The 16,597-nt window shown below is 41.3% G+C and overlaps 2 protein-coding genes across 4 annotated transcripts in view; one reads left to right on the top strand and one right to left on the bottom strand.

Annotated features, from left to right (window-relative positions):
* LOC135487636 (uncharacterized) overlaps positions 1-9,847 on the bottom strand; it is a 69,936-nt gene extending 60,089 nt beyond the window's left edge. Inside the window, exons 1-3 of one of the 2 annotated variants that reach the window (XR_010446882.1) lie at positions 9,617-9,847; positions 2,885-3,000; positions 988-2,401 (exon numbers count right to left, since the gene is read on the bottom strand). Coding sequence is in view for 1 of the 2 variants with exons in the window: in XM_064771662.1 (XP_064627732.1) it covers positions 1,043-2,401; positions 2,885-2,989 (1,464 nt within the window). In the remaining variant the exon portion in view is untranslated. Of the gene's footprint in view, positions 1-95; positions 2,402-2,884; positions 3,001-9,616 lie in introns of those variants that run through there. The other variant, XM_064771662.1, reaches the window with a different exon arrangement.
* LOC135487620 (GPI inositol-deacylase-like) overlaps positions 1-16,597 on the top strand; it is a 39,540-nt gene that overhangs the window by 9,927 nt on the left and 13,016 nt on the right. The window lies entirely within an intron of this gene.

The following is a 16,597-nucleotide window of genomic DNA, read 5'->3' as shown; positions in this document are numbered from 1 at the left end:
CCCTTAGTATGAAACCTACTTCATCCTGAGAAATATTGAGCATCCATAAAGACCTTTATGAATACTTGGTACTAATATATACTGCTGGACAAATTTTAATGAACAAGTCATTTGAGGCATTTGTTTCTTTATTTCCGCGACAGATTTTAAAAATACTGTCAACCCCATGGCCGACTCATTCTCTTGCTTTCATTATTTCACATCTCATCCAAAAGACTATGAAGAATGCTCTACTACAGGGTAACAGTATTAGCGAGGTTCTGATTTTGAAACTTGAATGAGGTGGAATTTTGACGACTTTTATATAACATTGAATGCTTTCAGAAATACTATGAAACAGAGCGTCCTAGAAACTACAGTGGAACCTCCCTTAGCAGACACCTCTCTATTAAAGACAATCTCTCTATTAAGGACACTAGTTTTGATCCCAAATTGGTAGTTTCCTTTCAATTTGACCTCTCTGATTAGGACACCTCTCTATTAAGGACAGCACTTGTCAGTACCAAGGGTGTCCTTAATAGAGAGGTTCTACTGTTTATACAAAACAATCAAGTTGATTTGAAGACGTTAACCACAGAAAAAAACACCTCATTCTTGGATATAAATCTGAACCTCTCTATTGTTTACATCTGCACAAGGTTGGAGGTAACTACGAAATAAAAAAAAGCATGGATGTAAAACACATGAAACGCTAGCTATGGCTCAAGGTACAGGATATCTAATGCATGCTTAGTTACAACAAAAATAAATAGGGGGCATCAGTTTTGGCACGTAAGGATCATTATTGGGAGGGCTGGTGCAGTGTCAGTGTCACAGCTGCAAACCATTACTATTTGGTCGTGGTTTCATCGAAATTTGACAAATAACCTTCCTTCAATACTATTAACTAAATTCACAAAATGAAATACTGGTTCTGAAATATTGATAATCATCATAAACTGTGTTGCACCTTTGATAGTCAAAGTGACTTTTGGTTGATTTTTCTACATGTATTTGGGGGTATTTCAGGGTTGGCAGCTATGCAGTGTTCTAAAACTCAACCTCACTCCGTAGCATCAGACACCTCAGTTAGATTCTCTAACCGCCCAGTCTCACTCTCAAACACAGATTCCTGGTATCGTTCACCATGATGCATCTTGAGCGCTTTCGTCATACGGAGTCTGGACGGTGACGTCTCGTCTACCAACATATGGTACCTCAACATCGCCTTCATACGCATGAACAAATCAGTGCCTTTACCGCAGGCGAGTTTGCGTTTACACGACTTGTCATACTTATAAAGTCCAGTTCTACTTGTGTTATTCATGACACCTTTATCTAGAAGCGCCGCAAATCCTCTCTGGACTGCTTCACTTGGGTAGTCCACATGCTCCTCCAGCAGAATCAGTAATTCCGGGGGAAGATCGTAGTCACCTTTTGTATTGTCTGACATGTGTTCCGCTAACGCTTCCTCTGTACTCCGAATACGATTGTTCCTACGACGCTCAGAAGTACCACTAGAGACCGACTTGAGATCAAATATGCCACTCTCGGTCTTGGAGCTCTGGGGTCGACTACCTCTTCTAGAATGAGAGCTACCAACTCTAGCTCTTGAGCCACCTAACCGGACACGCTCACGGTACATGTGGCGTAGCTGACAATCGTCTATGGTTAACACGTTCAATAACGCATTGGATAATGATCTCGTACACTCCGCGTGATCCCCTATCCGACTTGACGTTGTCCATGGACGCATCACCCCCGAACTTCGTTGTGACTGGCGCCTCATGTTCCCTAGAACACTGTGGGAAGCACTTTGTAAAGTCTGTTTAGTTTCATTCTCCTGCTTCACCGCAGAAACTGCAATTGGTTCCTTGCCCCAAGCGCTCTTCAGTGGCACCCCCTTTGATCTGCTATCAGCAGCATTCTTTCTCTCCGCAGAATAGTAAATAGAAGAGTTGACCAAGTTGCCTGTAACTTGGTGCATATCATTCACAGATATCTTGGGATCTCTCCCAGGTGTCCTAGGAAAAGAATCCTTGCCCCAGTGAGCTGGTTTCTGCGTTCTCGTTTCTGCAGCCCTCGGTGTCCCCCTCCTACCCACCCCAGAAGTCCCTCGTGTCAGTCTGGGGTCAGCACTTCGACACATGCGTGCCCCTGGCATAGAAGTCTTCAGGCCTTGTACTCCTAGATTCGATGTCCCACCAGAAAACAAATCGCCGTCGTTTGATAAAAAGAATAGCTTGACATTGTTGCCACCTTTGGGGGATGACTTGAGTTTCTTCTCCACGTCGAGTGTCTGCGGGATGGACTTGGACCATTTGAGAATCTCCTCATGTTTAGAGTTTGGCAGATTACTTTCTGACGGAACATCTCCGTTTGGGCTCGCTGGCTTCTCTTCTATGGTGATGTGACGATAAGTCTAAAAAATAGTGGACACATTTAACAATTGTTTAATTACAGATTTGACAGGCTTGAACATTCACTACAAGTACCCAGCACCAGGCTGTTTTTAGCCTCCTTCCTTGACCAGTGTAACATATTAATTATTTCACTGTAAATGTGCAGAGAACATGAAAAAGTAGCCACCTGCTCTCGTAAACAAATCCTGGTATTCAGAAAACTACTGATCTCCTGACTAAGCACTGAAAAGGAGACACTTCAGACTGCGAGGGATGTTGTCCAAAATATTTAGGTGCTTTGATATAACAGCAATCAAGTTGGATAGATGCCGTGGGTCCAGTCGACTTTAATAAAAACAAACCCTGATAGCTACACTGCTAAAGTCGAGTGAGCACCCGAGCCGTCACCACTTAGAGACTGGAATAAACAGATACAGAGGGTCCCTTGCTATATTTCCATGTACAGAAGTGTCGCCATGGATGGTCATTTTAAAAATACTTACCGGGAATGATTGCTTCTGTCCCTTGGGAGATGACTGGCCATTTGACGAGCTCGATTTCACCCAGTTCTCCTCATCTTCCTCTTTGATCTGCATGCTGGTGAGCATCTTGAGGAATCCTGAAAAGACAGGAAGGCAGACACATCTTACAGATTCAATGAGCAAAATATTTGTCTCACAGTTGAATCATACCTCCTAGTATGACTCTATAATGTTCAAACCTATCAACTCTGTGGAGGAATTTCCTACGTGGGGTTGGCCCAATCAATGCCACGGGCGGTTAGTCAGTGGATTGATGACTGTGAAACATACATGCAACAACTTGTCTCCTTCAATCCTGTGTTCATTTTAGGCATCCATATTTGGCATGAAATAAAACCCATTGTGATAGGCAGTTATGTTGTAGAGAGAACACTGAACAAGAAATTGCACTCAATGTCACAAGAAACTGCTCTCAATATCACTTGGTGATATTTCTGATTTGAGTTGGTGGTCTTAGCTTGCAATTGCATTATACTCTATAGATTAATAGAATAATTTCTTTCCAGTCGTAGACTCTTGCAAAATGACTGGTTCAAAAATATCAGGGTTTCATTCCAGATCTGTTCATACATGTACCAGTACTTTTAGAACCAATCATAATTTTTTGTGCTTAATTTTCAAGAAAAAAATTGATCCCTTTTATATTAAATAGCATGTGAAAAATTTTCCCAGCATAAACTCGGCTCGTTATGCTTTTTACCTGAAAGTGGTTATAAAAGATTACACAAACTCATTCTTGGTTTATGAAAAGTCCATTTGCATCACACTGTTGTGATTTGAGGTGGTCATTAAAAGCTTGGCGGGTCGGCATTATATCTACAAGTGACTAAAGTCCTAAAAAAATTCATGACAACAGTAAATATGAGAACAGTTTAGATAGAACGACCCTAATTCTATTTTTGCGAGAACACATTTTCGCCTAATTATTTTCAGGTTATATTGACTAATAAGACAATACTCTATCAACTGACTTATAAGGTCAGTTTTACATTCATAAATTCCGGCGTTTTCCTACCTGTCTCATCCGGTATGTACGCCCGTAGATGTACAATCCATAGAGGTCAGAACTCTCAGCCAAAGACGAGAGATGGTTGCACTTGAATGTTTACCTTTCCTTAGCATCATAATGGGATCATTGATTGGTTCAGCTAAAGTAATCGACCAGTCGTTGATACTATTGATCTTGTTCGTCATACGTATCGTTTTCACCAAGCGCATTGATTTCAGTTTACTGACCAAGTTAATAGCGCATGATATTTACAAAAAAGCGTTGCATTGTTGAAATTACACGCCAGTGTGCTGTACTTGGATAAAGAAGGAATGAGAAAAAGGAAAATGTCAGCTTGCTAAACTACCTAAACCATAATGGACATTCATAGTTACTGTCTATTCCTCATTTATTCAAATCCAAATAAGATGTCTGCATACTGGTATGCCTTGTTTGGTAAGACACAATCATTTATTTAACTACATGTAACTGTATTTTAAGAAGAACTCGGGCGTTTTTGCAATAACGCGAAAGAGAAATATCAAGAAAATGTCAGCTTGCTTACCTAAACTACCCAAACCATGGATATTCATAGTTACTGTTTATTCCTTATTTATTCGAATCCAAATATTAAAGAAGAGTGCGTGATCACGTCTGCATACTGGTATGCCTTATTTGAAGGTAATATGAGATACAATCACATAGGCCTGTGTAAGCTTACGACTACGTAGGTACGTCTAAACTACTGGTATTATTTAAAAGAAGAACCTGTGCGATCTCCAAATCCAAGTACTAATTATCATTTTAGGCCCATCCGCTTGGAAGACCCGTTCATTTTTGCCACCTGATCATATTTTCCGCCACATTGACTTCTCAAAAGTGATTATGATTGATAAAATCTGTCGACCATGTTACGATTGTGAACGTCAATGCTCACCATATAATTTGTGGCTTGATTTGGTACATTTCATTCTTGATTCATTTGGAGCTTGAATAAAGTAATTTCAATCACATAATAGCCGCATGCATCTCTTATTAAATTGTAAGGCCATCTATGTAGTAGAGCGAGGGAGAATGATTATGATTTGCGATATAAAAATCGTATTGAAATAGGTTTGTTACTCTAGTTTCACTAATCTAAGACTGGTTACTGCGAAATCAAAAACAAAGGCCAAGCCGGCACGTGACGTCTTGACCGTCAGACAACTTGGTGTCATTAGTGCAATGTCTATCAAAATTGAACATTGTTGAATGGCAACAAACTGCCTTGTGCTAATCTCACTTGAAATGAGTATTCAAAACTGGTCTTATATTGGTGAAGTTTGAGTATTATGCTCAATAAAAGATAATTTGATATCAACCACAAGAATTTTTTTCAGGAGTATTTTGTGTTAAACTTGAAAGAGAACATTTTGTGTACAAAACCAGACATTCAGACTTGACAACTATTTAGAGTTTCTTATTGAAAAAGAGCATCATGTGTTCAAAACAGACATTTGGATTTTAGAAAATATTGACAATATAATCGGTGTTGGTGAAAAATATTGACTGAGTGTGAGTATGAATGCGTAACCTTTTTTTTTTGGCATCAATTTATATAGGCCGACAAACTATTTTCTGAATTGGCTCCAAAATTAGCTGTCCTGTACGGGCCTGATATTGAAAACTCAATTCTTTGTAACAGAAATCATATTATGAATAAAAGCTTTCCAGACAATGGAATCAATATGGCTTAATTGGCCTGTGATAATTTTGTGATATAAATATGCCATAAAAATCCGGATATTTTAATTCCCTTTTAATCAGTCAACTTTAATTATCAGAGAGAGTATTACCGGTTTAATCTGTTACTTGTTTTTTAATGGGGACTTGTTGGTGAAACTCACTTGCAGCATGTATGATTTATGGTTGTAGGAGTTTTAAATATTTGCACAATGGATTACCCTTATAATAATGTCAATATGAAAGGTCAATGACAGATATCTTAATTTTTCCAAGTTGGTATTGAAAGGCCGGTCTCTCTCCATTACACAGATATTTGCTGGTTGAGAATTTGCGTCAAAGCACTAGTCTTTCTTCCTCCGATTCTTGATGTAAATGCTGCATGCTACTGGCTATAGAAAACAATCATTTCACCACACTCACTGCTACAATGTCGATCTTTTCATTAGCGGTTGTTGATGTTCTTTCAGTAAATAATATTCTTATATCTGATGGCGTCGCGGGCCATTATATTCATATTGACCATGCACTTAACTCGTTAATTTCGGTTGACACAGCCATTGAATATAAACATCATGGCAATGAAGGCGAAATGATATCCAGCAAGTGATGGTAACAATAATAGAGGTGATGGGAAATTTGGCTTCAGCAGATTCTGTCAGGGTTGTGTGGTTGATCCATTACAAGGGAGCAGTATAGTTTGTTTAAAAGATGACGCTGTGTTGTAGTGGATTTGGACTCTCAACCAGCGGTCAAGAGGTCCCGGGTTCGATCCCCACTGTCAGCGTGAGACTGTAGGCTGGTCTCTCTGTCTTAATTGCCTCTCTGCACCCAGGTGTATAAATGGGTACCGGTCAGAAATGCATAGATTATAGCGCTGGTTGAGCAGCTCATCTGTGGTCTACTGAAAGGTTTCAGGACAGACCAGGGTTAAACTGAAAGTTGAATGATAACCTATATCGTAGTTGATATCAGAATATAAACCCTAAACTTTAACTTTTAACTTTAACGTGTTATTGGTTTGAATTTCGTGTGTCTACATACAAAGTCAGAGTATTTCAATCAAGTTTCCCTTGCATTTATTTCCTGAATGAAAATCTTGACTGAGAACAATGCTTTTGAGATTGAAACTTGGTGTCATCATTTTGCATCCATCTCAGCGCCAGGTTCTGACTTAGAGATGATTTAATAGAAGTGCTTCAGACCAAGTCATAGAAAAGTGCTTTGGGACTGAGACATTGAAGAAAGGATGTGACATTTCACAATACACACAGATGAATAATTCTATTCATTTCACTTGTAATACTCAGTCTAAATATCGCGAACCTGTTCCACTTTTCAGCCCAAGTCTATTCTTTGCTCCTGGTTTCGGTGTTCACTGGAGCTCACATTGTAAGATTACTGATTATCACTAATCCCCTTTAAAAGTATTTGCGTTGTCACAAACCCCTGGATTAACCAAACACAGTAATTATATATTTATATCCACCATATTTATCAGCAGGCCTTATCCATAATTTTATGTGATTAGCTGTGGGGGATGTATAAAAACAGAATTGTCCATTCAAAGATTATAAATTTTGGAAGAGATTAACCATCGATATTGTGTTCTTCTATCTTCCAAACTTGGATTATAAAGAATATGTCTTTGATTTTTGTCACGATTAGAGTATTAAATTCAATATCTAGCTGTCCCATTGTGGCCATATCTGTCATGATGTCTCATTAAGCCCGTAGCACACTAGCCACCAACTTCGTCGTTCACAGGCATTTGAACGCAAGAAGAAGCCAGGTGTGCTACGGATTGCTGCCTGACTTGGCGTCGGCGGCGAGGCTATGGCCAATCAGCTTGCGTCTTAATGTCACATGATTTCGCGCTGCATGGCCCAGGCTGGGTTAAAGTGGCGGAAAAGACGCTACTGGACGCCAATTCTGGACAGGTGTGCTCTGACCAGGATCCACTGGCCGCCAACTTTGGCATCGAGAGGCGTCAGCCGAACGCTTCTCGTCGCCAAAATTGGCAGCTAGTATGCTGCAGGCTTTAGGCCACTGAATGTTGGTTTTTGTCACGGCCCACAGGCACAGCTCATTTTCAGCCGGCAACAAAACCGTGATGTGACGACATATTTCACAAAAATGAGACCTTGTGGTAGGAACAGAGCACAAAAACACCATGCAGACAGTTTAATGACAGGTTTAACCCCTGATGATGGCGTGTACCAGTAAAGTTGTCGGGGGGGGGTCGCTTTCGAAAATTCCGCATCTGAAGTGAAAGAGATATATTGGACAAGTTTTAAAAAACTTTTTGCTTTAAATTGACATATTATTCAGAAATTGATTCGAGTGCTTATCGGACACCCTTCAGATCTTTTTGAAACAAACTGTTTATGTTGGTGTTTTTTCCTAATTCTCAATGTCATGGAGGATTTCACTTATTTTCGCTTATAAGTAAACAAACTATGGCCAAGTCTTAATGACTGGATAAATACCATGATTTCGCTAATAGAGAAGAATTATTTGCAAACCCAAAAAGTAAACAGGACTTTTATGCCCTTATGGGCCTAGGAAAACAAAAGTTGTAACAGGTCCCGAGATCCTTTAAGTTACACTGAACAGTTTAATGCTATGTGTGACATGCTTTTGTTCTCATGTGAGTGGCGATTTTGATTTATAAATGTTTTATGGCCCCATTGCCTTGCTCAGTCGAAAATTTTCTCGGCATCGGCATGAATGTTCTTGAGATTTGATTTCAAAACCGGTCATCTGTCAGAGTATCGGAACCAGAAGACTTAATATAAGAGGGCGATAACCTAAAATGGAAGTTTGTGATGAAAAAAATCACGGATGAGTTTTGAATTGCAGTGGTAATTGACATGATTGCTTCAGTTGAATTGAATATTATTGTGTACTTTTACTGGAAAAGCTTGTCAGAGTAATTTTGATTAGAGTCTCTTTTTTGTTGCGATATATTTGTACGATTATCAGTCACCGTGAAAAATGCTTACATTTCGATTACACAGTAATGTGAAGTACATACTGGTAGTACTTGAAAGAGAAAAGCTTTGATGTTTGAACGCTTTATTCGTTTGGTCTTGGAGCCGGCTTTTTGGTTGGCCTATATAGTTTTGATAAAAACAAGAACCCCAGCTTTTAAAAAGCTCTTGAAAGGTGGCACAATGCACCATACACATTTTATAATCGATTGTGATGGATGTCTAACGTGTAATTGTCTGTTCAAATTGCTTCTGGCGTTTGTCAAGCGATCCTCTGGGTTGTATCAACGATGTCATAAATACTGTTTACCAGATATTAAGAAATCTCCATTTGTGTCAACACAGACAAATCGTCCATGATATTTTGAAGTACTATTTCAATGTGAACAACTTGTACCAGGCCTGAGGTTGTGTGTTTTGGTTTTCTTGGTAGCCTATGCAAACCATCTAATAAGAGCTAGATTTTCTGAGAGAAAAAGGCCAACGGTTAAAAAACAGTCTTCCTGGTCTACTAGGTCGTGTGTGTAATATGTGGTTAAGGTTTCCATCTTAAATTTTTTAGCATGTTTGGCTTGGCTTGGGACTCATTTGATTCAATTCGAAAGTGTTTTAACGCCTACTCCATCAGTTAAAAAATAGATTTCTGATTGTGAGTTTTTTGATTGGGGACGTATTTCATCTATTTTGAAAGTGTTTAAGTGCACTGATGCCTGCATACTGGTTATGACATTGTCCTCAAATGACCAATTTGAGACAAATTCCAAAAATTTGAGAAAAATTCCCAAAATTTGAGATCTCAACCAATTTCTATTTTGTCAATCCAAAATAAATTTCTTTAAAAAATTAACTCAATTCAAAACATCAGAAAGGTTTCTTATTCATGAGCGAACGAAGCAAGTTTTCCCAGCCAGTGCTACTTTCAGTAATTTTACTTTCAGTTAGTTAGTGTCAGAGAAAAAAACTTCAGTGTCCAGGAGGAAAACCACGCACCTGTATCCAAGCAGAGTCTGCATGTATCACTATCCTTTTCCCTTCTGTAGTCCTTACTCAGAAAGTCATCGCTCCAGTCTTTATTCCATCCTAGTGGTCCACAGCTATTCAAAGTATCCAACTCTCTGCTACATGAATCTCGAATGTCTCAAAAGTGCAATAAAATTTTGATTTTGTTTCTCATAGTCATATAATTGACAGTGATTGGTCGGTCAATAATTGACCATATGGAGTGGCAGGCGAATGTGTTGGGAATGGCCAGAGGTAGTCATTACAACTAATCACATTGCCAACCTCACAGTATACTCAGTTCTTAATGCCTTGGTAGGACGTAGTATGGTATATGTTGTCAAAATAAAATCCCCCTAAAGGCTTCAAACTTGGACTGAGGGTTATATTTGCCCTATTTTGCTGAGAACTAAAACCCCACAAGTCTACATACAATTAAAGATGGACTTATATGGGGGTTTTAGTTTTAGTTTTTAGTGTTTCAGAACTTTCCTAATCAGACGTATACTGGAAAAACCCCTCATTTTCATGATAATCTTTTGCTAGTTTTGAAGGAGGCCAAAAGCTTGTGGGACAAAAATGACTATGTGTTGGAAGTTTCTGTCTTAACACCTGTTAGGGCCTTGAGTAGCGGATGAGTTAACAACTGTTTGCTTAATTTAATGTTTTTGCAGAGTAACCCAATGAATGAAGACAACTCAGCTGAAATTGGCCAAACACGATGTGAAGAATAGCGTTAATGGGATGTGCAAGGCCGTGACAGGAAGACAATTAGCCTCTGTGGGCACCTTTCTTTTATACCGATCCCTGAAATGTCATTGGAAAGTAGCTCCCTCCACACTATTGATTACACTTGGTCAATAAATCTAATAGGGCCATCAACTTTCAATTCAAACTCAACTCCCTATTTATTTTAAAATAAATTTCATAACCTCCTAGAGCTCCCAATTTAAATCTCGGCCCCCTAAAACTGCAATTTGTTTAACTGATGCCCGAGAGAGAAACGTATTGTCAAGAATACAGACATATTTTAATATAGCAAACAGTTCAAATGTTGGGCTAGCCAATATTTTCTGGTTCTGTACCAGACTGTTAGCTTAGCTAAGTGATATCTCATAGGGCTTAACTTCCGTTAGCATTATATTTGGTTATTTTGACTCCTGCTGCTAAAATCTGCGAGTGGTGTTTATTTTCTGAGGTAATATCCTCTTAAAAGGGAAAAAAATTGTGTGAAAGTTCTGCCTTTAAATCCATAAATCCCCATTAATTGAGGTGTAGGCCTAATTAGCCCATTCTAGTACCAACTGACTACTACCAAAAATATATCGGGCGAAAATATATGTTCTTGAGGATCTCTATTATTTGTGGTTCGTTGTCGTCAAAGATGGGTATTTTGATGGAAAAATGGGCAAGGCAAAACGTGGTTTCAAATATGATGTTGTTTCTAATTCTACACTTTCCGAACAATTCCACAAGGGCCGTAACGGGGCCAAAGACAACAATATCTCCTGAACATCCTCCCCTTTCTCGATGTACAACGTCATATCGACAGTCCAAAACACAAATTTACGATTGTCCAACTTTTCACAAGACTGCACTTAACGCGATTTAAAGCTTATCCTGTAATTGTCCTAATGCGCGATTCGCAACACTAATATTATCCAGAACTATCTAAAACGATTTTAACTTTTAATAAAACTGTCCAAAGTCAACGCGCTTCATAACGAAATTGTCCATAAACTCCACATGATTAGCTAATGTTAATAGCTAAGAATGTCCATATATTTCGCGCAATTAGCTAATACTAATAGCTAAGAATGTCCATATATTTCGCGCAATTAGCTAATACTAATAGCTAATATAGTCCATATTACACATACACGTAACGATTCGTATCGTATCCTTAGAGACTTGAACATCGACGAGACTCGTTTATGCACATTCTAGCGGACAGAGTCTGGTGATAGGACGTGTCATCACGTGTTTCCCGATCTGCACCTTGGCCACCCTGACATGGCCATCTCCGCCAAGACATACTTCGACCACACGTCCAAGCGGCCACTTTCCTCTGTTCGTATCTGGATTGACGACAAGAACGATATCGCCAACTTCAATGTCCTTTCGCTCCTGGGCCCATTTGCTTCTTGGATGTAGCATTGGAAGCCACTCTTTCATCCAGCGCCCCCAAAAGTGCTTCAGCAATCGTTGAACATGTCGCCATCTCTTCCTTGGGTTGTAGGCGACGTTATCAGCAGCTGCAGGTGCGAACTCACCACCAATTTGACCATGTAACAGGTGGTTCGGGGTTAATGGTGTGTCGTCATTAACGTCTGCGGACTGGTAAGTTAGGGGCCTGGAGTTTAAGAGGGCTTCTGCACCACTAAAGGCAGTCATCAACTCTTCATCGTTTATGTCGGCGTTCCCCAGGATTGCTGCAGTGGCTTTCTTAGCGGCTTTAATCATGATCTCGTGGACTCCTCCAAAATGTGGCCCGAGGGGAGGGTTGAACGTCCACTTGATCCCTCTGACTGCTCCGTGTCTCTCAATCATGTCTTCGTCAAACTGCTCGACCAATTCCCGCAGCTCCCTTTCTCCACTGACGAAATTTGTACCATTATCCGAGTACATCTCCAACGGCACTCCTCTTCGGTTCATCATCCGGTTGAAACAATGCAGGAACGAGTCCGTGTCAAGGCTAAACGCCATTTCGAGGTGTACGGCTCTGGACAGCAAGCAAGTAAACAAGCATAAGTAGCGCTTGGTTCGGATCCTGCCACGGCCCTGCTTCGTCAAGTAAGGGCCACCGAAATCCACGGATGTTCGAACAAAGGCTCGGAGTGGTAGCCTTAGTCTAACTCTTGGGAGTGGCGCCATCAGTTGTGTTGCTGCTTTAGCTTTTCTTCTTCTGCATTTGTAGCATGACTTCTCGAACTCTCGGATAGCTTCTCTTCCTGCTGGTATCCAATACTTTGCAGACAATGACGCTAATATGTGATTGACTCCGGCTGCATGGTTAGCTTGTTCATGATGAAATCTTATGATCAGCGTTGTCACCCAACTCTTTCGTGGCAGTATCACAGGGTAACGCACATCATAGGCAAGGAATTCAGCCTTCTCAAGTCTGCCGTTGCTCCTGAGGATACCATCTTGATCGATCATCGGCCGTAGTCCCTGAATCCTACTGGCAACTGGTAAAGCTTTATTCTTCTGTAGGGCCTTGTACTCGGCCGGAAAGGTCTCCAGCTGAGCTTGTCTTATGAACTGATGTTCGGCGTTGTGGATCTCCTCTGCATCGAGTTCGCCATGTCTCCTTTGCCCTACTGGCTGCTGGCAGTTTTCTACAAAACGGTGGACCCAAGCAGAAACTCTGGTTAATCTGACCCAGCTAGAGTAGCGCTCTGGGTTTAAACGCCAGTCTTGAGCAACTCCTTCATCAACATCTTGCTTGTTTTTCTCCTTATCTTGCGGTTGTGGTTCCTTCTGCAATGTAACAAAAACTCCATTTGAGCTTTTCTTCCGCTCACTTGATGGCGACTTGTCTTCTCCGAAGTTCTGTTCTGGCCATTTAGAATGATCTTTCAGCAGGAATTCCGGCCCGTTCCACCAAAGAGTGTTGTCTGATAACTCCTTGACTTTTGCTCCTCTTGTTAAGATGTCAGCAGGATTCATCTTTGTTGGCACGTGCTTCCACTGATCTGGGCAGGTCTGAGTCTGTATCTCTCCGATACGGTGTGCGACAAACGGTTTAAACTGTCTGCTCCTACCCCTAATCCACCACAGAACATTAGCACTATCGCTCCAAAAGGTTACGTCCTGCATTGGTAGCTGCAAGGCTGCGATTACGGACATAGTCAAATGCAAGGCGAGTGTCGCTCCCATCAGCTCAAGTCTCGGAATGCTGGTTGCAGCCAACGGGGCAACTCTAGTCTTCGAAACTATTAAATGTGATATGATTAGTCCTCCCTCGTAGGTTGTTCTCTCATAAAGTACAGCACCATAAGCATCCTGCGACGCATCAGAGAATGCATGGACTTCGATGCTCAACAGCTTCTCAGTTGAATCCAGTCTGAGGCATCTCGGGATCTTTATGAGTCCTAAATCTCGAAGATCATCAAACCAGCACTGTGCCTTCTGCTCAAGGCATCCAAGATTCCTATCGTCCCATCCAACACCAGTCGTCCAAATCTCTTGCATAAGTATCTTTCCGCGTATGATGTAGGGCGATATGAAACCCATTGGGTCAAAGACTTTGGCCAACTTTTGCAGGAATGTCCTCTTAGTTAAGGTGAAGTTGTCTTTGACTGGTGTGGCAGTGAAGCTGAACTGATCTTCTTTCGCCTGCCAGAGAACACCAAGAGTCTTCGTGGAAGGAAGCTCCCCTTCGTCTAAACTTATTTCAGCTGCCCTGTCTTCTTCTGGAATCTCAGCTAACACGGTTAAGGAGTTCGACAGCCATTTTCTGCAGTACATCCCAGCCTTATGCCAGAGTTCATCCAACTCATGATACAGCTTCACACCCTCTGTATCGTTCAGTACAGAATCCATCGAGTCATCCATGAAAGTCGACTTGAGTATGGTGTCCGAGGCTAAAGGGAAGATTGATCTATGGCGTTTGGCATGCTCTTGGGCGACGAACTGTGCGAGGAACGGCGACGAATTGATTCCAAACACCACTCTGTTGAACTCATATTCTTCTGGGGCTCTGGTTGTGTCTAGATCTCTCCATAGGAACCGCTGGAAAGGTCTATCCTTGGCTTCAACTTCTAGTTGCAGGTACATCTGTTGAATATCTCCAACGAGAGCAACTGGCTCTTTTCTAAATCGTAGTAAGACATCGACTAGGTCTTTCTGCAACTTAGGACCCTGATGAAGTGTGTCATTTAACGATACTCCTTCAAACTTGGCAGAAGCGTCAAATACGATGCGGGTTTTCGTTGTAGACTTGTCAGGCCTGACAACTGGGAAATGCGGTAAGTACCACTTTGACGGTGGCTGCTCTTCAGCTGGTGGAACCTTGCATACGTAGTTCTTCTCAAGATACTGCTTGATGGTAGCGGTGTAAGCCTTCGCAACTTCTGGCTCACGTAGCAATCTTCGTTCCATGCTTGCAAGTCTCTGCACCGCCATCTGACTATTATCGGGCAGTTCAGGTCTGCCTTCTCTCCATGGCAATGGAACTTCATAACGGTTGTCCTTATACACCATCTCCTTCTGTATCACTGTGCAAACTGCTTTGTCCTCCAGTGACATGTGACTACTTCCATGGTTCTCGGTTTTGGCTCCTGAGCTGTCTATCTCCCAAAACTGCTTCATGGTAGCATTAATCTCCTCTAAGACAGTATTCTTCCGATTAACAAAGAAATTCCTCTCTTTCTTCATCTCTTTTTGTGGACACCCTACACATGTCCATCCAAGTCTAGTCTTTCTGGCAATTGGCCCGCCATTCTTTCCTGCAACCTCTTTTAGTGAGAAGTGTAACTCCGGGTAGTCAACGCCGATCAACATATCTATAGTTTCTCTCTTTCCGTGTTTCGGGAATGCAATGTCTTTCAGATGTTCAAACTTATCCGCATAATCTCTCCAGTCGATGGCTTTCATATCTCCGGTGACATTATCGGTAGTTCTTGCAGTGATCATCATATCGATTCGCTTGTCCAAACTCTCTAATCCAACCTCAACAGGTGTGGTCTCGAAAGATTCTACCATTCCATTGAGCACGCTGACTGTGGTCTTCATTACTTCTCCTTTAAGTCCCAACTCTTCAGCAACTTCTGTGTTGATATAGGTTGTCGTACTTCCATCATCTAACAGTACGTTGATTTTCAAACGTTTCCTCCCGTTCTTCACAATTACTGGAACAGTGCGGAGAGCGATGTATTCAGACTCTTCTTTGTCATCAGATGTGGTTGTAAGACTTCCATAGTTTTGGCTTCTAGGTTTCTCACCACTTGCTGCAGGCCTTTTCTCTTTCTTATTCTCCCCTTTCGTGGCTGAAAGACTTTCTTTTGGCAATGGGGATCGATGCAGTAAGCGATTGTGTGTTTCTTTACATCCTTCGATTCCGCACACACGACTACGTTTGCAGTCAACACCACGGTGATTACTGTTAGCCAGACATCTATAGCAAAGTTTTAGCTCCTTCGCCATATCCCATCTCTTGTCAATCTCAAGTCCTTTAAACTTGTCGCAACTCCATATGCCATGTTGCTCTTGGCATGATGAAAGAGGACAGTCCCTTTTAAATTCTGGTTTTGCTGCTCCTGCTGACCCGGATGTGAAAAAGCTCTTTTTCTTCTTGTAGTTATCATCTGATCGGTGCCTCCTGTCGTCATCTGTGCTTTGTCCATTCTTTCTATCATCTCCTGTACCATCGGCAAACCCACGAACAGCTTCATGAGCTACAATTCGGACTTGTGCTTCCTTTATGATCCAGGCATGAAGAACTTCAATCGATTCCTTATACTGGTAGTCATCTAGCCAACGATGATACTCGGCAACCATCTTTTCAGTCATTTTCTTCATCAGAACAGAGTACAACAGACGACTGTCGAGGTCACTGTAAAGGCCGGACTCTTTTAGGTTTATGACTGTAAGGTCCAACAAATCAGCGAACTTTTCTACATCTTCTTTCAGCTTTCCAGGTCGTATTGGACGAAAGTTGTGGATTTCCTCGAAGTGAAGCGCCACCTGTCTCATATATCCACCATATTTCCGATCCAATCTATCCTTTGCCGCTTGATATGCTGTTGCTGAATGCCCAAGATTTTCAATCACTTTCAACGCTTCACCTCTCAGATGCTCCCTCAAATGCAAAAGCTTGAATTCTGCAGTGGCTGGTGCCTTGTCGATGCATGCTACAAAGGCTGCTTTCCAACTTTCATAAGACTTCAGGTCTCCGGAAAACACCGGTATGGAAACTCTCTTCAGCTGTCGCCACATGTCCTTCTCAAGCATTGAAGGCTGACCAATGTT

Source organism: Lineus longissimus, chromosome 1 (genome assembly GCF_910592395.1).
Source record: "Lineus longissimus chromosome 1, tnLinLong1.2, whole genome shotgun sequence".
NCBI lineage: Eukaryota > Metazoa > Nemertea > Pilidiophora > Heteronemertea > Lineidae > Lineus > Lineus longissimus.
The sequence above is the reverse complement of the archived record's forward strand: the minus strand, read 5'-3'. Positions and strand labels throughout refer to the sequence as shown.